We start from the raw sequence: 22,783 nt of genomic DNA, 5'->3' as shown, positions 1-22,783 counted from the left end.
CTGTTACCCAGTTCCAAAGTCATTTACACATTTTTTGGTCTATTTTCAACAACACTCCATTTCTGTTACCAATTTACTGTATTAGTTCATTTCCACACTGCTGATAAAGACATACCAGAGACTGGGTAATTTACAAAAGAAAAAGGTTTAACTGGACTTACAGTTCCACATGACTGGGGAAACCTCACAATCATGGTGGAAGGCAAAGAGGAGCAAGTCACATTTTACACAGATGGCAGCAGGCAAAGAGAGAGAGCCCTTGTGCAGGGGAACTCCTCTTTTTGAAAACATCATCAGATCTTGTGAGACTTATTCACTATTACAATAACAGCACAGGAAAGCCTTGCCCCCATTACTCAATTTCCTCCCACCTTGTCCCTCCCACAACATGTGGGAATTCAAAATGAGATTTGGGTGGTGACACAGCCAAGGCATATCATTTGTTATGAATGCTAAGACCATTTACCATCTGCAAATTAGAGAACCAGAAAAATTGGTGGTGCATTTTTTTGCTAGGTCCAGAGGCCTAAGAACCAGGGGAGCCACTGGTATAAATCTCAGAATCTGAAAGCCTGAGAACTAAGCACTCTAATGTTTGATGGCAGAAGATGGAAGTTCCAGTTCAAGAAGAGAGAACTCACCGTTCCTCTGTCTTTTTGTTCTATTCAGGCCCTCAATGGACTGGATGATGCTTGCCCATATTGGTGAGAGCAGATCTTCTTCACTCAGTCTTCTGATTGAAATATTAGTGTCTTTTTGAAACAATCTCTTAGACCCAGAAATAATGTTTTGCCAGCTCTTTCTATGTGCCTTAAACCAGTCATGCTGACACATAAAAGTAAGCATCACAAGCAGCATTCTCTCCTGTTCGTTTGCTTTCAATACGTTGCGATGACTTTTAGTTTACATTTAGCCAGGTAAAGGGATCTGTATTTTACAGTATTAATTTTACACCAAACTAAAGCTCAAAAAATGAATAAATAGCTGAGAAATACGTCTGCAAATAAACCTGAGATTAAAGGTAACACTAATGATGTGTGCAGAAGTGAACACCAACAGAGATGGAAAAATCACTTTCCATTCCTCTGCTAAAACAGCTTAATCAGTCATGTTATTCCTGACCATGGTCAAAACTATAGCGATCCAGGCAGACCATAAATAAAGTCAGACTGACAATTTTGATGTAATTAATACAATTATTTATAATGTTGACTTATATGTAATACAATTAATCATTTTGTATGTGATATCTGAACGTGGAAACTTTAATGACTGATAAAATACATGTATAATTCTTAAATATTTAGAGTGTGTACTCTAAAATATTTTTTAACTCATGGAATGAAGGATCAGAAAAATTGTGTATTTGTTATAAAATGTAGTTATCCTTAACAATGATATGGTTTCGGCTGTGTCCCCACCGAAATCTCATTTTGAATTGTAACTCCCACAGTTCCTGCATCTCATGGAAGGAACCTTGTGGGAGGTAATTGAATCATGAAGGTGGGTCTTTCCCGTACTCTTCTCATGAAAGTGAGTACATCTCACAAGATGTGATGGTATTAAAAAGGGGAGTTTCCATCCACAAGCTCTCTTTTCTTGTTTTGCCATGTGAGACATGACATTAACCTTCTGCCATGATTGTGAGGCCTTCCCAGCCATGTGTAACTGTAAGTCCGTTAAATTTCTTTCTTTTTTAAATTGCGTAGTCTCAGGTATGTCTTTATCAACAGCATGAAAATGGAATAATACACTAACATCCACACACAATCTTGCCTAAACTTACTTACATCTTTAAGTTCAGAGCTCCACTTTATGAACCTTCTCATCTCCTTGAATTACTTGAATTAGATCTAAGATGGAAAACATTTTTTGTTTCCTAACAAGTAAAATACTCTTTTATTCCTCTCACCTTAAATCTGGGCAGGAATTGTTCTTGCTTTGACCAATATATGATGGCGGATTATTTCTACTGATTCAGTTCTGGGATCAGGCCTTCAGAAGTTTGGTAGCTTTCACTTTTGCCTTCTTAAAAGACAGGTGTACATACGATTAAACAGACTATTTTACATAAATTCTATAAAGAATATTTTCTTTAAAAAATAATTTCCAAAATGTAGAAGTACAGTAAAATTAGAAGCATTCTGGAGAATGGTAAGGCATGAGGAAAAATGCACCTCAGGGGGTATATTTAAGGTTACATAATGTTTGGAAAACCACATGTGCTCAGCTGTAAGTGTTCAGTTAAAAGAACTCAGTTGTGTAGCACAAGGATCATGAAACAAAAGAAAATATAAACAAAAAATAAGAAAGCAAAAAAGGATACAAAGAAAAAATATGGACTTTTTCTGATAACTGTGAAATATGAAATACACAATAGAAGAAATGTAAGGCCCAGGAACATTTTCATCCCTTCTCAATGTGATATATGCATTGAGGAAGGGATAAAAAATGTGTCTTTCTCTTCATATTTCCAATATGATTATACCGTATACCTGGCCATGAAAGTGCTAATACTTGATAATACCTACCAGAGTTAATGAAGGTTTATAAAAAAAAATTAAACCAAAGTTTCTGGCTCTGGTATCTCCATTCTTAATATGTGGCACCAACATTTTAGTTGCCAGAATATTAATAATATTATTATAATCATACTTTGAAAAATAAGAAAAAATTACTGTTAACAATATTATAATATTTATAGTTTAGTATGTATCACATAAATCATATATATGATATTTAATACATATTACTTTTCACACATTAGGTGCTCATATAAAAGTACCTAATACTACAAGCTACTGTTACAAGCTAAAGTCAGCAAACTTTCTTGTATTATTAGAAAGAAATACATATTGTATGATATCATTATTAATGACAGTGCTGAAACAGTGCTTGATAGCTATTAACATTTACATTAAAAATGGTAAAGCTTGATAACATAATTAGAAGCAGAAATTTCATCTACATATATGATTAAGGGGTCCACAGATTATGCTTTTCTTTCAGAGACCTTCATGGCAGCCTTTTCCATCACAGGCCTTGAGGCTTAGGGGGAAATGATGGTTTTGTGGGCCAGGCTCATGGCTGCACTGCCCTGTGCAACCTCAGGACACTGCTCCCTGCATCTAGCCATTCCATCTCTAGCCATGCCTACATGGTCCCCAGATATATCTCAGGCCTCTGCTTCAGAGCATGCAAGCCATTAGCCTTGACAGCTTCCATGTGATGTTAAACCTGTGGATACACAGAGGACAAGAGTTGAGGCTTGGAAGCCTCCGCTCACATTTCAAAGGATGCATGGAAATGTCTGGATGTCTAGGCAGAAGTCTTCTGCAGGGGTGGAGCCCTCATGGAAGACCTCTACCAGGGCACCGTGGAAGGGAAATGTGAGGTGGGAGCCCCCACACAGAGTTCCCACTGGGGCACTGCCTAGTGGAGCCGTGAGAAGAAGGCAACTATTCTCCAGACCCCGGAATGGTAGATTCACTGATAGCTTGCACTGTGCACCTGGAAAAGCCACAAGCACTAAACACTAGCCCAAGAAAGCAGACAACAGGGCTGTACTGTGCAAAGCCATAGAGGCAGAAATGTGCAAGGCCTTGGGAGCCCACCCCTTGCATCAGTGTGGCCTGGATATGAGACATGAAGTTAAAGGAGATCATTTTGGAGATTTAAGATTTAATGACTGCTCTCTTGGGTTTTGGATTTCCATGGGAACTGTGGCACCTTTGCTTTGGCTGATTTTTCCTTTTTTGGAATGGATGTATTCACCCAATGCCTGTATCCCCATTATATCTTGTAAGTTTTTTCAGTCTCATAGGCAGAAGGAACTTGCCTTGTCTCAGATGAGACTTTGGACTGTGGACTTCTGAGTTAATTCTGAAATCAGTTAAGACTTGGGGGACTGCTGAGAAAGGATTATTGTATTTTGCAATGTGAAAAGGACATGAGATTTCAGAGGGGCCAGTGGTTTCATGATATAGCTTGGATTTGTTTCCCCACCAAAATCTCATGTTAAATTGTAATCTCCAATGTAGGAGGAGGGACCTAGTAGGAGTTGATTGAATCATGGGGGAACATTTCCCCCTTGCTGTTCTGGTAACAGTGGTGACAGTGAGTGAATTCTCACAAGATCTGTTTGTTTAAAAGTGTGTAGCACCATCCTTTCTCTCTCCTGCTCTGGCTATGTAAGATGCGCCAACTTCCCCTTCACTTTCAGCCATGATTGAAAGTTTCCTGAGGCCACTTAAACCTGTTTTTCTTTATAAATTAGACAGTAATAGGTAGTTCTTTATAGTGGTGCAAGAATGGACTAACAGAGAAGGGGTATCAAATGTTCTCTAATGGTAGAATTTACCAGTAAAGCATCTATCTGATGCAGAATTCTCCTTTGTGGGAAGATCTTTTTGATTACTAAGTCAATTTACTTGTTATCAGTCTGCCCCAATTTTTTATTTTTTCTGAGGTCAATTTGAATAGCTTACCTCCAGGAATTTGTCCATTGCATCTAGTTTGTCTAGTTGGCATACATTGTATATAATATTCCCTTATAACATTTTTTATTCCTGTAAGCTAAATAGAAGGACCTCTCTTTTGTTCCAAGTTAGTAAATTGCATCTTATTTCTTTTATTCCTGGTCAGTCTAGCTAGAGATTTGTCAATTATGTTTATGATTTCAAAGAATTGATTTTGGCTTGATTTCTTATCTCTACTGTTTTCCTAATCCCTCTTTTACTATTTTCCACTGAAGTCTCTATTATTTCTATTGTGTTGTTTAGCTTTCCTTCTTTCTTTCTTTCCTTCCTTCCTTCCTTCCTTCCTTCCTTCCTTCCTTCCTTCCTTCCTTCCTTCCTTCCTTCCTTCCTTCTTTCTTTATTTTTCAGAGTCACCTCCAACCTCCTCCATCACCCAGGCTGGAGTGAAGTGGTGTGATCATGGCTCACTGCAGCCTTGACTTCCTGGACCCAGTGATTCTCACACTATAACCTCCTCAGTAGCTGAGGCCACAGGTGCACACCACCAGGCTAATTTTTGTATTTTGGTAGGGATGGGGTTTCTCTATATTACCCAGACTGGTCTCAAATTCCAGAGCTCAAGCAATCCACCTACCTCAGGCACCCAAATATAGGAATTATAGGCGTGAGCCACCACAGCTGACCTCTCTTCTGCTCTTCTTCTTTAGTTTGCTTAACCTTTTCCAATGTCTTTGTGATAAACATTACATTGTTGATTAGAGATTAAAATACACGTTATAATGTATTTTTATTTGTCTCAAAGTATTTTTCTGATTTTATTTCTTCCTTGAGTCACTGATTATTTAAGAATGTTGTATAATTACCACACACTTGTGAATTTCCAAAGTTTCCTTCATTATTAATTTCTACTTTCATTCCATTTTTATCAGATAATAGAGTTCGTATTATTTCAATCATTTTCAATTTAATGATATTGGTTTTATGGCCTAATATGATCTATACTGAAGAACATTCTAGGCGCACTTGAGAAGAATACTTATTCTGCTGTTGGGGGTAGAGTGTTTTATAGATATATCTTTTAGGTCTAGCTGCTTTATGGAGTTGTTCTATCTTGACCTTTACTTACTACATTTGCAGAGTTTCAAGGTCAGCAAGAGATGACAGCTTAGGGCCTTTCCAAGTGTTTCCTGAGTATATATAGTTTGCTCTTGTCTTTTTAGATTCCCAGAAACATGTTAAACTTTTATAAACTCCCTATGAACATCATTCTCTAGCTTTTCCTTTGAAGACTTTTGGCTAGTCAATAATTCTGCCATTGACGATCATGACAGTAGGACCATTGAAATAGGCTGACAACAGTCCTTGGATGACCTTGTCATAGACATCAACATCCATATCCTCATATATAGTAAACAAGAGACTGTCTATAACAAATGTAAGCAGGAGAGGAGCCCTCCATGTGGTAACTTAACATGAGCTTGGAGAAACACATATATTCAGAAATATTTGGATGGATTTAAGGAAAATTAAGAGTTTTGACAAAATACATGAAGTCAGAGTTATGGACATTCTCTTCTGTGTGTGTGTGTGTGTGTGTGTTATGTTGTGTCTGGTTTTTGTTTTTGTGTTTCCATTTGTACCAGACTGATGTGCCTTAGGTAACATGCCTTATTTTCCTTCCTAATGGTAATAACAATGTCAACTAAAATGTATTGAGCATGAACTTTTTTTCCAGGCATTATTATGTACAATTACAATGTATTGGATCAAATTCTCACAAACCTTTTGTACAAAGATCTATTTTTGTTAAATCCATATTAAAGAAGAAGAATCTGGTCAGGTAGTGACCCACGCCTGTAATCCTAGCACTTTGGGAGGCTAAGGCAGGAGGATCGCTTGAGCCCAGGAGGTCGAAGCTTCAGTGAGCTATGATTGTGCCACTGCACTCCAGTCTGGGTGACAGAGTAAGACACTGTCTCAAAATAAGAAAAAAGAAGGACTAATTTCAGGTAAAGAGGGGCTAAATAACTCAACTAAAATTATAAGTCTAGTGTGAGTTAAAGTCATGATTTTTAACATGGACGGTGCAATTTCCAGAGGCTACACTCTCAACCCCTACCATTCACTTCCTTCTAAAAATGTAAATAGTGTAAAAAGATATTATTCATTTACCTTAGCTGTGAGAGCAAATAATTGTAAGAGTTTATATCCATTGTTCGGGACAATTCATTATCCTACAGTTGTAGGCTGATGAAACTTTCCATCACTGTGTCACTTTTCTGTTAAAATTTTTTTCATTGACTCCTCATTTCACTCAGAGAAAAATGCAAAGTAGATAAATAACATACAAGGCTCTCTAGTTTCTGCTTTCTTCTTATCTGTCACCTTTCTACTTTTACCTCACTCACTTCTTTCCAATACTTCTGGCCCCCTTGTTGTTTCTGATACCCACCTGGCAAGCTTCAGTTTTGATCTCTGCCTAGAGATTCTTCCCAGTGATGTCAACCTGAGTAACTTCCTCAGCCTCTGTAAGCTTTTGCTAATAGCTTAGCTTTTGATGACGCAAGTACTGATGATACTACTTAATACTGCAACATCTACTACAGTCCTTCTCTGCTCTTCCAATCCCATTCATATGATCGATTTTCCCCATAGCATTCACACTTTTCTACCTTTGATAATAAACACTTATTTATTATAGTAATTGTTTATTGCCTATCTCTACTACCAGAAAATCGGCTCCACAAAGTCAGTGATATGGCTTGCTTCAAAGTGTAGGTGATCATTTGTTGAGAAAAAGAATGCAAATAACTTTTAAAAGTGAAATAAACTTGAACACCAATGCATCTAACTGGCTCTGAGTATCATAATTCTCCAAGTCTATTCTAAACTTTCATCCTTTGGCTTTTGCACATGCTGCATTATCTATATAGATACTTTTCTCTCTTTTTCCACCTAGAAACTCCTGTCTTTCTGCTAAAATGACTCTTCCTAAGCAATTCTCATAAAATGCTTAATGCTTTCCTCCCATGAGCCTACATGTGGTTCAAACTTTATTTAGAGTGCCGTAAATATTGTATTTTAATCTATCTTTTAATTTTTTATTAAATTTTTTTTAGCCACAGACTCCATGACTACCTAACCTAGAACATTTATCTCTCATGTTTGTGTCTTTGGCATCTAGTACAGTGATTGACATATAGTAAAGCCTTCAGTTAATGAAATAAATGATGCTTATTTCCTATTATCTATACCAAAATCTCTATGGACTTAAAATAGTTTTATGTTTATGAAAGCTTTTTACAATATAATAATATGAGCTCTGCTTATGATATTTATGTCCTTATAAAGACCAAAGGCTTGAAACAGAGTTGCTAGAATTTTCTTTACAGACAGCATTTGTAAGTAGGATACAGTATAAAATTTGCAAATCTAATATCTGTTGGTTGTTGTGTATGTGTGTATGCACATAGGCTTCAAGTAAGAGAACAGAAAGGCGTTGAGGGCTAATGCTAAACTGCATTAAAGTTATTTTTCAAGCACACTTCAAAAGAGGCCCCTTCTTCCTTAAAAGATATATAGCCTTTCTCACATGCTTCTGTCTGTCTAGAGGCTACACAAGTCAGCAACATCCATATTTTAGCAAAAGCAATCTAAGAAGAGCAGTATAATCAATTTCTCATCATTTTTGCTTTTGATACAATCAGTAGTATATGCATAGGGATGGATTAGAACAGCTTCTGTGGAATTTTTCAAGAAAAATATTTGCCAAAGGTTCATGTATCATATTTCCTTGGGTAATTATGCTCTCTCGTCCTTTATTTTATAAATGGCTCCAAAATAGCTCTTTTTAAATTCAGTCACATATTATCAGAATTATGTATAGCGTCCACCCAAAGATAAAATACAAGTGGAATGTTTTTCATTTTATATTAAAAGCTGGTGCTAGAGAATGCTTTCTATGGTAAGTTGATATGTAGAAAAATATCAATATGCAGGTTAATATTCTAATACTTTGAATTGCTTTGCTTTTTCCTTAAAAGTTATTTATCATTCTACACATTTCAGTCCAACTAATTGAGGAAGGAAATATATTGAATTATTATTTTAAAATTTGTTTATACACAAAAGTAATAATCATGTCAAATAATAATTTAAAAAATTTTGTTATTTAAAATATTTCCTTGGAACTGAGAGAATGTGTTTCTATAAGATTCTAGAACGGTAACTGATAGTGTAAAATGTTAGCAGATACAAACCAACAAGGATGGAATAGAGGATTCCTGGCCTATCTGATGGCGGTTGAATATTTCGGTCCTGATCTATGGCTTGGATTGGTGGCGTAACAACAATGGGGTTCAGTTCTTCCTGAAAAAAAAATTAGAGAGTTTTCTTTAGCTGTATTACTAATATTTCATGAAGAGTTGAGACAGATGTTTTAGTTTGGAAATCTATACAACATCTGAGACAGTAAACTCAAGTTTCACCATTTATAATCTAATACATTTTGCTAGTTAATTTTGAATGTTAAGAGGAAGCAAAGTAACCTCAAAGTCAAAATGGTAAGACATAGTAATTATGCACATAGACATTTATATCAGTAACTACTCCTAAAAGGAAAGCAAAGAATGATAATGTATTTTTAATCTTCTCTAGAGGATTTCACAAAAGAAATAGCAGGCTATCAAATAGTTTATGAAGTAATGTTTTCTCTTCTCCTTAGACAAAATTTGTAAGAATACTTGTATTCTTTCCTTGCTAAATCATTTTTTAGTTTCATATACATTAATTATATTAAAATATAAATACTTAAAGTAAATAACTTCATAAAAATAAAAGTCACATTATTGCAAATTTCATGTAATTAAAATTGATTTTACATTATGCAGGTATGTACATGTATTTTGCAATGGTCTATAAGAAATAATGTTTAAAATTATAACATATTTATTTTATTCAGTATTTCCCAATTTGATGTCCAGTACTAGTCTGTTGTGCTATCAGGACTGGCAAACATTTTTCTGTAAGGGACCAGATAATAACTACCTTTAGGCTTTGCCAACCATATTGTCTATGTTGCAGCTACTGTCAACTCTGCCACTATAGCACAAAAGCCCAAGTGGGCATGGCTCTGTTGCAATAAAACATTACAAAAATAGGTGGTAAGTGATATGAGGTTACTGACCACTGTGATCATAATAGTATGCTAAAAGTACAATAATAGGTATGTTGAAAAAAATAAAAAGCTTATTGACACAGATAAACTTGGGAAATAAGATATTAAATACAGTTTTGAAAACCAATTAACTGCACCGCAAATCTTTTCAGACTTAATTATGCTAATCTGCATACTGACTCTCTAAGAAAAGGATATTATTTGCTCACTTTCAAGAAACACCCATTAACCTCTTTTTGAAATAATACCTTTAGAACACAGTTTGTGAAACACTACTTTAAGTTTTGCAGCCCTCATTCCAAATGTGCCAGTGGTAATTCTAAATGGAAGTAATTCTAAAGGGAAATTCCATTACATATTTGGGCTGAGGACTGTGAAACTTAAACTACTGGTTCCCAAACACTTAGTATGTCTCGATATCTGACAACTTTACATTCTAAAAAATTACTGCAATGTTCTCACATTATTTCTTCTGAAATGACAGAACATTGAAATATGTCATGTACTTTTATAAAAAGTCAGTAGTTTCAGTTCTCAGCAAAAATGTATAATGATGGCATGCTAAAAAAAGAACAATGATATTAAAACATTATAATACTTAATTTTATGCTGAAAGTATAATAAGGATAATTATTGACCAATAATTCAAACACCATAGACACTGTAGAGGTTTCTCTTGAGTTCATTATCACTAATAGGTCCTAAGCAGTATAAATGTTATCAATATTTTCCTGAAAATAAAAAGTTGTTGGTAGTAGCAACTTACTAATACTCTATTCTCTCCTTTAAATGTGGAATCAGAACCATGAAAACCTCAAATCAATATCAAAATTACTCAATTAAATGCAGAAGATTATTGCTTCTCTCACACAACTCTCACTGAACCTTTCCTCCCATGCTGCCTCTCTCTCTCCTCTCTCTCTCTCTCTCTCCCCCTCCCCCTCTCCCTCCCTCACACACACACACATACACACACACACACACACACACACTTTTACAATAATCAATTTGCTTGGTATGTAATACCTGTATTGCTCCCTAAATGGAATAAAAAATCTGAAGTTGTTTGAAATACGTATGTCTGAATACAGGAGTTAAGAGTTGACAAGCTCTTTCTAGTCATTTCTCTGAGGAATCTGATTGCATCAGCCAAAGTCAGCTTATGGTTAAACTGTATCACTCCTGGTTCATATAATTAAATCTGCAGTAATTTTTCCAAAACTGAGGCTCTATAAGATCCTGTGAAAGCATTTCAAGTCTGAGGATTTTCCGCAGTTCCATTCTGCATCTCATAGTCAGAAAAATATACCAATGTTTCCTAAAAAAACTTTTGCTATTATAAAATAAGTAATTTCTTATCTAGAAATTAAAATAAAATTGAATCTTAGCTTTTCTTTTGGAATGCTAAATGTAAGCAAATAATAATATTTGAGGATATGTTGGCTGATCACCTTCACCTATTTATTTCCATAGATTTGCTAAGTTACCTACACATAAGCAGTTTTAGCTTTGTTAATTAGTAATGTAGTATAAAACATTCTTTCTATAATATATAGAGTTGTTGAAATGAGCAACAGAATTTATTTACAATGAATTGTTGTCTAAGCAACATAAAAAAAAAAATAACACATCAAACAAAACCAAGAGGAAGAGAGAAATGAAAATTAAATTCCTCATCTTACACATTTGCTTGTTAATTAAATATTATATATAAATATATAGTAAGAACTGAAGAAATAAAAAGAAACAAGTATATTATTTAGAATTACATTGATAATCAGAAGGTGAAAAACTGTGAGTATCTCAGGATACTGAGCATGGAAGTGAGGGTAGATGGGATAGAAAATATTTTACATAAAGTCATTTGGTACTGTGTGACTATGTCATTACCATATCCTGTACTATTTGTTTTAACATTAATAATAAATAAATTATAGTATTGAGAATAAAAGAAAACAAACTCTCCTGATAAAGGCTTTCATAGGTTTCTGGAAATTTAAAAGAAACGGTGTGGTTTAAATAACTTATCAGAATTGACATTTTATCTCATCCTATAGAGACTAGCAACTTATTTTAATATATTTATTTTTCCTTCTGCTACCATAAATGAGATTGCCAGATAATCTAGGATTAAAGGTGAAAATAATGATTTCTTAAATATTATATGTATGATTACCTCTCAAGTAAATTGTGCTCCATGAAGCTTGACATTTTAAAATATTATTAATACATGACATTAAAGAATACTAAAAATTAGGATTTTTAGGATGATCTTGTTAAATATTTAACATATTTTATAAATATATGTAGCATTGAAATCAGAGGTAGACAATTAATATGCATTCATTAGAAGAAACAATATAAATAACATGCATTATGTTTGAACTTCTGTCTGCCACCACAATCTCCACAGTAGATAGAACCAGGCCTGGGAAGGGTATTCATATAAGCAAGAACAACCCAGATGGAAATGGTTCCTTAGAATAAGTGAGAATTTTACAGAGAGAACAGAGGTCAAACAATAATACTATGTATGTATTCAGTTCAAGTTGTTGTTTTCTTTCTTTTCTTTTTTTTTTTTTTTTTGAGACAGAGTCTCACTCTGTTGCCCAGGCTTGAGTGCAGTGACCTGATTTCGGCTCACTGCCAGCTCCACCGCCTGGGTTCACGTCATTCTCCTGCCTCAGCCACCTAAGTAGCTGGGACTATAGGCGCCCGCCACCATGCCCGGCTAATTTTTATATTTTTAGTAGAGACGGGGTTTCACCGTTTTGGCCAGGATGGTCTGAATCTCTCGACCTCGTGATTCACCCACCTCGGCCTCCCAAAGTGCTGGGATTACAGGCGTTAGCCACTGCTTCTGGCCAATTCTTTTCCATTGAACACACCTTTATCTCTATGAAGAGAACAGAATTATTCTTGTCCATGAATTCAAGTAATGTAATCATTTACAGGATTTAGCAGATAGCAGATACTTAATATATTTTTGCCAACTTAGTCTACTGAGCTATCTAAAGAGATCACTACTCTCTAGTTAACTTTGTGATATCCACTACCCAGAAAATAGTCCATCTGTGGCTACTGCCAGATCTTCCACAGTTCTGAAAAGGCGATTGATTCAGTGACTTGTTTCTTCTGAAGAACAGAGTCTCTTCACGTAGGTAGTAATTGCTGTTGCTTATTCTCTGTTGCCCTTATTTATCTTAGCTTTTGACTTTACTGCCTAGATTATAGAGGAAGTACGGTATGTGTTGAAGAAATTAGAAGTCCACCCATAGCTCACATATGCTTGAGTATCCTTTATGGAAAGTATCAAAATGTTCCTCTATTTTATTATAATTGCTACATTTATCTTTTTACCAAAAGCTTTATTGGTCTGTGAGCAGAAAATATTTTATTTGTATTTATAACCCTCAGCCTAGTGCCTCATAGATTTCAACAAATTTTTGTTATCAAGTCAAGAAATACAAAATGAGCCCCCCGAACCCTGGAAGGCTCTTTTATACTCTGCCTCTGAAGCAAAGCTTCCTTCTTTGCTGTCTCGTTTGTCTTCAAGAAGAGGTCATGTCTCCTGAATTCTGTTCCCGTTGATAAGCATATGTTAGAAGCACACAGGATAGCAGATTTGCATTTCATTGCTGTTTGAACTGTCAGAGCTACCTTCCCTGTCTTAGTCATGGGAACACATACCTAAAGTGAATTAGGTCCATATAAAAAGATTCATATTGTGAAGTTAATCACAGAAACGATTAAACAATAACAAAAAAAAAGTCTTCTGTAAAAATACTGTGTAATTATATGGTTACAAACCTAAGGATTATTGTAGTATGAATACATGCTTCCTTTCATTAGCTTTTCTGGAGACACACCTTCTCTTTTGAGCAACGTGAAGGTAATGTTTTCAAGCACAACTGTTGTATTATTCTGAGAGGATAACAGTAGGCAATTAGCATTTGATGCGAGTGAGGGTTAATTATTCCTCATACAACCTCACTACCAGATTGAAAAGGAACTTTTGGTCTGAATTCTGTTTTGTATATGTGTGTGTGTGTGTATGTATATATATATATATATAAAATATATATATAATCATTAATTAAAACATAATAGCAAACAATCACAAAAGATTAAGAAGCTTTGTTGTGGATTTAAGAAAATCTCGGCCGGGAGTGGTGGCTCATGCCTGTAATCCCAGTACTTTGGGAGGCTAAGGCAGTTGGATCACGGGGTCAGGAGATCGAGACCATCCTGGCTAACATGGTGAAACCCCATCTCTACTAAATATACAAAAAATTAGCCAGGTGTGGTGGCTGGCCTGTGGTGGCAGGAGAATGGTGTGAACCCGGGAGGCGGAACTTGCAGTGAGCCGAGATCGCCACTGCACTTCAGCCTGGGCGACATAGTGAGAATCTGTCTCAAAAAAAAAAAAAAAGAAAAGAAAAAAAAGAAAAGAAAATCTCAGCTTTCTGGTCTTTTAGGTGTTCAAGCCATTATCTTGCATTCTTGCATAAAAGGTACATTCAAGAGAAACACTCAGATTTCAGACATTGGATATATTCACTGTTTAGCTTATATCAGGTAAACAGAAGGCATGACCCACAGAATGATAAGATTTAACCTATTATATCATCCCTAATGTTAAATGGATACATAATGAATATGATTTTCACTGTTTCATTAATGGGTAGGATGTCTTGAAAATAATTTGAAAACAGTTCTTACTTTTAAAATACTTCTCACGTCATCAATGAGAAATACTATCTATCATTTACACAAGTTGATAGATCAGTAAATTTTTTTAAAAAGACGTTTTGCAGACAGATTATTAAAGCTTCTAGCCTTGGTTGAGATACAGGTAATAGAAGCATTGTTAAAATGCTAAATATTCTCAACTTGACATTTGAATGACATCTTCATCTGAGTAACGTATACATAGTAGTACACTGAATGTGCCCAAGTATTTCAAATTAACTGAAGACATTATAATTATCTTCAAGAAACAATATATTCTGATATATCCCTGGAAATGTAATCTGAGTTCATAGAAGTACATAGTTTGCTGTTATAAAAGTCAATTTTGGATGTATTATATAATATTAGACTTACCATTGCTTAGATCTTTACACTGTATTTTAATCAAGTAATAACCTCATAGTATTTAGAGAAAGGATAGTCATGATAAAATAGTAAAAATATGCTGCAAGTATTCCAAGACCAATACTTAAGTGATTTGAAATCTTAGTAACTATATAATTTAATACCTAAGTTATTGAATTTATTACTTAGTCCTTAATTACTTCTATAATTTTATGTGCTCTTTACATTTCAATAGGTACTTTTCCAATCTCCATTAAAGTCATTAATATTCAATTTTTACACTCCATTTAACAAAAGATTTCTACTGCATGTAAGAAAAGCCAGTGAACATTATTATTCTCATTTCATGTTACATTGCAAATGCACTATTTTCCTCAAAGCTCTTGATCATTTTCAGCCGGATTCTTGCTTTTCTTCCATGTGTTACTAACACAGAGAATTAGAACAAATTAAAACTTTTCTCAAACACTTTCATATAGACATAAATACAATTATATATTCCCTTTAGAGGCCCAATGACCATTTCTGTTTTCACTTTGCTTAGTTTTGCTTTTTACAAAAGTCAGAAATATCCAATTGTTTGAGAAAGTATCAGACATATTGAAATGTTTTTCCTGGTGAGAGTATTGTAAAAAAGAGTAACTAACTGGGGTGAGTAGTATGGGCCAAGTCAATTACTTTGAACTTTTTGTATTGTTATGGAAGAAACACAAGTTGAACATTCACAAACATCTTTGAAACTGATATACTACATATATCAAAGTTCCTCAAATGGTTTTTGATAATTATTATCCTTAGAACAAAAGGGCGAAGAGCACATTTGAGATACGTATATAACTATGATTTGTGGAAATCATAACACCTCATGCCTGATCATTGGAATTTCATATCACATATTAAAACAAAAACTCACTGAGCTAACAGAAGATACAACCTTGTTTTATTATTTCCATGAGCAAATTTTATGACCCTTCCAATATCATGCTCTTTATTCTACCACGTATGTGTAAATTTACCTTGTTTAATGTGACTGAATTTGTTTCCAAAATGTGCATTTCAGTATCCTTTCAATTGCATATTTGGATGCTTTTACTGATACTTCCCTTATTTTCAAAATATTTCCTTGAATGTCTTTGTCTTTAAAGTTTGTTTACCTGGGATTATATGTCTCCCTTGTCTATGGATCATCAAATGATTTCTAGACAGGCAATAAAAACCTTGGCTGGGGGTAACTTGGTAATTATTTTCCATGAATAAATAATAAAACACTGTAACAAAATCTTCAAGATTGGTGACTTGTTTCATACTGTCCAAGTGACAAAGTCTCAAGCATTATTGCAATCAAGTTGGCTTTGACTATCAAAAATCGATTTCCAAATAACTCAAACTTGAGAATATGCATTTCACAGATGTTGTAAGAAGGATACATAGATCATAGAAATATGTCTTACATCCCTTTCCTGCATTCCTATCCATTTCTGTAACAGCTATTCTTGTTCCTACTTCTCACACTGACTCAGGGCTAACTCAAAGTCTTCTTGTTATTCACCTCCCCTTCATTCCCATCATGTACATCAAAAGTCCTCCAAAAGATTTTTGAGAAGCATGATCCACTCTGGAAGTCAGAGGAAAGGAAGACATTGAGCAGACAGAGTTTGCTTTATCATGAAGATAAGGAGACAATCTTGGGAGAATTTATTTGTTCATAATTTTAGTATGATGACATTTGTATGAATATTTCAATGATAATAATGATATGGTTCCCATTGTGTGCTCTCATCAGATCAGGAGATGTCTGTTTTTGTGATGACTTCAATTCACTGTCAAATCACAATTCTATCCAGGACCTCCTTGCTAGTAGGGACTGTTTGAGCACTCCCTAGGGTTTTCACCTTCAATCTCTCCAGATAAGGCCTCCTCACTCAATAGGAAGGCAATAAAACAAGGACAACAAATATGAAACACATATAACAAAGTAGTCCTTTTTTATTGATTTGATTTTAGAGAAATGAAATCTGATTTTGCATTATCAGATGCAGTAGTTTGGTAAAAGAACATAAATTTTTAATTTAGATAAATGAAGCAAAGTAATATACAGTTTTCCCAAGTGGTTTTTATCATTTTGTATTTCTTTCTTTCTTTTTTTTTTAAAAATTATTATTGTACTTTAAGTTCTAGGGTACATGTGCATAACGTGCAGGTTTGTTACATATGTATACTTGTGCCATGTTGCTGTGCTGCACCCATCAATTCGTCAGCACCCATCAACTCGTCATTTACATCAGGTATAACTCCCAATGCAATCCCTCCCCCCTCCCCCCTCCCCATGATAGGCCCCGGTGTGTGATGTTCCCCTTCCCGAGTCCAAGTGATCTCATTGTTCAGTTCCCACCTATGAGTGAGAACATGCAGTGTTTGGTTTTCTGTTCTTGTGATAGTTTGCTAAGAATGATGGTTTGCTGCTATAAAGACACATGCACACGTATGTTTATTGCGGCACTATTCACAATAGCAAAGACTTGGAATCAACCCAAATGTCCATCAGTGACAGACTGGATTAAGAAATTGTGGCACATATACACCATGGAATACTATGCAGCCATAAAAAAGGATGAGTTTGTGTCCTTTATAGGGACATGGATGCAGCTGGAAATCATCATTCTTAACAAACTATCACAAGATCATTTTGTATTTCTACCGAGTATATGTGTAATAAACGTGAATGTTCAAATCAATTGGAGAAAATGGATTTTTTAATAAAGAATGATTAAATTTTGGTTATCAATGCATACTGAAAAAAATTATGATAGATATTGACTTTACCAAATAAAGCTTTGGAAGATTGCCAAATAAGTCTTTACCAGATACATCTTTGGTCAATTGCTTATGCCAAATATATCTTTGTAGAACTAAAGTGAATGTATGAGAAAAACACATGTATTAGAAGTCAACATAGGTGAAAATAAGAAAGGTAAATGATTACTTAAAAATATTGCAAATGCTTGCTTACAATGATTTAAAACAAGCCCATTAATAGGAACTGTTGAAGGCATAAATAACTTTAAAAGGTAAAGATGAATCAGATGGTCAGTTTTACTTAGAAAATATTTGCGATAGGTTGTCCTAATTAATTAACCAACAAACATTTATTGAAATAAAGTGAGTAGATGGCAAGTAGACATTTATTGATATTTGACTTGTATCTGGTTCTGTAGGTTTAATTTTCACAATGCTACTGTTATAGAACCTATCAAAAGCTTCAAGTAATAGGGAATATAGTTTGAATCAGAATCTGTCTTTGAATACTGTGTTTTTTGGATCTATTTGATTTTCCACCATTATATGGGTAAGGCTGTTTCCTCACGTTACCTACCTGTCTTGTTTGATTGTATCTCCCACTATTGTGTTTCTCATTCCTTAGTATCTCTGGTTTATTTTTCTTATTAAAATATGCCAAAACTTTCCTTTTGCAGGTTTTTCATGTTACTTCTTTAACCTTCCATTTATATCTCACATTTCAACTCAAATTCTCCTTCCTTAGAGAAGCTTCATTGACAACACTAGTTACCAAAGAATGCTGTTTTCTTAATTGTATGCATCAGTGCCTGAAATCTATTGCTGAAATTTGTATTTTCTATCTTCTTACACTAAAATGTAAGCTCCTCGAAGCGATAAAATGACAATGCCTATATCCCTAGTACATAAAACACTGTCCTGCACTAAAGGTCTTTCTCATTCACTTTCTCATTCTCTCTCTCTCTCTCGATAGATTAGATAGATGGATCGATACTGAGATAGAGATATAGTGTGTATGTATCTATAACTGATGGATTGATTTTTTAGGTAATATTTCTTGTCAAGGAGTTGAAAATATAATTGTAAGGAAAGTTTAATTAATATATGATACAACTAACAATTAAAACAATGTATAGTATGTGGAACTCACTTCCTACTGAATTACTCAGAGGACAGAGTAACTCAGAGGACAGCGTTATGAGGGAATCTGAGGAATACAGATATCACTTCACATTTCTTCAGAGTTTTGCAGTTTAACATATATTTTATTTTATTTGTGCCTCATAGGAGCAGTGTGAAATAAAGAGAATTGTCCTTTTTTTTTTTTTTTTTTTTTCTGTCAAAGAAGTCAACTGACATCTCAATCCACAAATCCAGTGGTAAGACAAGGCTCCCTAACGAAGGTAAACTTGCTAAAAATACTACCCTCTTTTATTTTTTTAGAAATTTAAAATTGCTACTCTTCATTGAGAAAAATCGAGCAAATGATAAGATTTTTTAAATATGCTACTGTGAGTACATGTACGATGTTTGATGAAGTTAGCTTGCTGAAAGCATCATAGATCAAATCCCTAAAACAAGAAACATTTTGCGGCCTTACCTGTGTAGGATTGAAGGATGTATGCATACTCTTTCAGTATACTCTAGAAATCGGTGAGCTACAGTGTGATGTCATACAGATATATTTGGCCACTGACCAAAAATAAAAGTGTGTTATAGAAGCATTCATCTTTAAACAATATACTTGCCAAACTGACTTCACATTGGAATAAGCCCATATTTTTATATTTCATATATGCAGGCAATCAATAAAAAAATTCCTAAAGAATAAAGTCTTGTTCATGGTCCTCTACATGGGGCGTGGCCCAGTACACATTAAGTTGACCCACTGTATGATGTCCAGTCAGTATTATAAGGGCTTAAAGATTAAAAAAAATTATCAGATGTTTAATATGTAAAAGATAGTTAATTGGTATATTCACAGTCTCTCAGTTATTCTTATTCTTTTTTGGGATCATCCTCTGTGCTTGATTTTTATCCAATATTTCAGAGCCATTTCTCCTAGTGATGAAAAACTGGAGACGAGGTTGCTTAGATACAGCAAATCCTATATAGCCAGAGGGAAGCTGAAGGTCAAAGAGTGAATTAGATTGATGTCTTGTTCTTGTTTGAAAACAGAATTTATTTGTTTTGCTGACAGAGTAGGAAAATATAAACAGTCAAGAAAGGGAAGACACATTATTTTGCTGTAAAGTGAATTCAAGAGGAAATAACAGATATAAGGAAAAGCACAATGAATATCATTATAGGAATAATCCATTAGAATGGAGAGACAATGAACTTAAACATTTGCTAATTCTTCTACTAAAATGGATCAAGTGATTGCTTCAACTGGGGAAAATTCCTAAACTAACCTAAATATAAATGAGTACTAGAGGACAGGGAGAATCCCATCATGATACTGATTTAGAGGCAGAGCCAGAAGTACAATAAAGCTAAGACCTGAGCTCTCTACATAAAACAACCCTTGTGTAACAAGTGAACAACCCAAGTATGCCTTTAAATTTATTTTTGTAACAATAGTTTCTGTCCTTATTTTCTAATAAAAATAAAATCATTTGATAAAAGACATACAATAATATCCAACATGAATAAAGTCCCAAGACTCAAAGGGAAACTATTTTTTCAATAACTGTATTCATCATATGTCTCCAAAAATCTTATTTAGCAAATAATATTGAGAAAAAAACAATTTTTGTGATATAACTCACAAGGCAGATGTCTGTTATAAAACATAAAGTGTCTTTTTGTTTTTCATTTTGCATTTATTTCTTATTTCATCCTGATAAAAATGAATGTGTACAGTTTCAATATGAGCAAATACTTTTTTTTCCATATATCCTTTAAAACTCTCTTATTCACTTTCAATCTTATAAAATATATTTGTTTACGATATATTTATAGAAAGTCTTCTTGAGAAATTATGAAACTTCTGAATTTGAGGAGATAGTGACCTAAATTACTTTAAAGGTAATCTTGATCATAATTGAATTCTACAGAAGGGCTCAAAGTTTCACTTTTGTAAAGTAATAAATTGCATGGCATTTAACAGGCCTACTCTAAATAAGCCACAGCCTTGAAAAGAAAATTTCTTTCGACATTGGTCCTCTTGCCAATGTACTGATTTCTATTATTAGCCAACGTCTTCTACTGGCCCCTGTCAGGGGTCACCTTAGGTCTAGCTGGAGCTGTATCCTCAGGGCCCTGAATGGATTCAGAATCAGCATGCAACATGCTTGTGGTAGCAGCATAAAACAGTCTACATGAGAGAATGATCCATGAGAGCCAAATCAATGTAAGGATAAACGAATGTAGATAGGATCACCAATCCCAAATATGTTACAAAAAGAGAATGAACAAAGTGACATAGAGACTAAGAGAAGATAGGAGAAGAAGTATAAAGCAAACATAGGGTGAGTATTATGGAATAGTCCTCCAGTAAAGTTCAGTAACTTTAAAATTATAATTACTATGGCTCTATCTGTTAATGTAGTGGGCTATTTAAATAAGCCAAAGTAGTATAAAGTAGGGCATTACTATGGATTAGTTATCTGTGTGTTTCTGGAAACCTAGATAAATTTGTAGGACATAAACTCAACTGTGTCCTAGAAACTCATTTTCTAAGTTCCAGTCTTGTAAATTCTACCAGGTTCTAGAAATCCATAGTCTAAGAGGCAATAAACCTAATTATGAATATAATAAGACTTAGCCCCTTCCAGGAAAAAGATAAAAAAAAAAAAAAAGACTATTGAAGATTATTTCCTTATAAAATGTAAACATGACCTTAATCTAGACTAAAATACAATTTTTCCTAAGAATTTTAGGGATTAAGGTAGATTTTCTGTGGTAGTAACAGGATCCCAGCTGCTAAATTTATGCCACTAGAAGCAAGGAAGATCACAGGAAAGATATAACCTATCAACTTTGATTCATTGTGAGAAAACAGTACTCATGTAATGACGGTAATGGTATTTATCATATGTAAAATAAAACCATAATAAGCTTTTAAAATTGTTTTAAGATAAAAAAGAGTATTTTACAAACAATGAATTTGATCTCTTAAAATTTGTTATAGCTTTGTCACTAGTTTTGTTTTGTTTTGTTTTTTGAGACAGAGTCTCGCTCTGTAGCCCAGGCTGGAGTGCAGTGGCCGGATCTCAGCTCACTGCAGGCTCCGCCTCCCGGGTTCCCGCCATTCTCCGGCCTCAGCCTCCCGAGTAGCTGGGACTACAGGCGCCCGCCATCTCGCCCGGCTAGTTTTTGTATTTCTTAGTAGAGACGGGGTTTCACTGTGTTCGCCACGATGGTCTCGATCTCCTGACCTCGTGATCCGCCCATCTCGGCCTCCCAAAGTGCTGGGATTACAGGCTTGAGCCACCGCGCCCGGCCTGTCACTAGTTTTATTAGAAGATTTTACATGTGTTCTTTCTGGAAGAAACAGTATTTAAAAAGTCCATTAACTTTTTCTAAATGTTTAATTTTTTCTTTTTCTTTCTTTTTTTTTTTTTTTTTTTTTTTGAGAAACAATCTGTCTCTATCACCCTCAATTTTTATTTAACATGAGTTACTAAATTAGGATCACTGCATTCTTATTAATTATACTAGTTTAGAAAAATATATAGAAACTTTTTAATGTTCAGATATGCCAACATATCACTGCCAAGATTTGTCTCTTTTTAGTCAATATTTAAAGTAATTATTTCCAGTTTTTCATTTTAATGAATGTATACAGTCTTTAAAAACATTCGTAATGGTTTCAGTGGAAGCCATGTTTGTGTTGATTTTTATGCTTTTATTTTTCTTTCATTTTTCATTTTGAGGCAAAGTCTTACTCTGTTGCCCAGGCTAGAGTGCAGTGGCGTGGTCTCAGCTCACTGCAACCTCCACCTCCCCAGTTCAAGCATTTCCCTCCCTGAGCCTCCCAAGTAGCTGGGACTACAGGCATGCACCACCACTTCTGGCTAATTTTTGTATTTTTAGTAGAGACAGGGTTTCGGCATTTTGGCCAGGATGTTCTTGAACACCTGACCTCAGGTGATATGCCCACCTTGGCCTCTCAAAGTGCGGGGATTACAAGTGTGAGCCACCATGCCCGGCCTGATATTTATGCTTTTAAATGACTTTTGGTTTCATTCTTTACAATAATGACTGTGGTTGGTTTGATAATTAACCTTCA

The 22,783-nt window shown here is 34.6% G+C and overlaps 1 protein-coding gene across 16 annotated transcripts in view; it reads right to left on the bottom strand.

The window, feature by feature from the left end:
- PCDH15 (protocadherin related 15) overlaps positions 1-22,783 on the bottom strand; it is a 1,828,063-nt gene that overhangs the window by 415,131 nt on the left and 1,390,149 nt on the right. For all 16 annotated transcript variants that reach the window (XM_025396095.1, XM_025396103.1, XM_025396104.1 and 13 more), the window contains one exon: positions 8,738-8,846. In XM_025396095.1, the coding sequence (XP_025251880.1) occupies positions 8,738-8,846 (109 nt within the window). The remainder of the gene's footprint in view (positions 1-8,737; positions 8,847-22,783) is intronic.

Source organism: Theropithecus gelada, chromosome 9 (genome assembly GCF_003255815.1).
Source record: "Theropithecus gelada isolate Dixy chromosome 9, Tgel_1.0, whole genome shotgun sequence".
Lineage (NCBI taxonomy): Eukaryota > Metazoa > Chordata > Mammalia > Primates > Cercopithecidae > Theropithecus > Theropithecus gelada.
The sequence above is the reverse complement of the archived record's forward strand: the minus strand, read 5'-3'. Positions and strand labels throughout refer to the sequence as shown.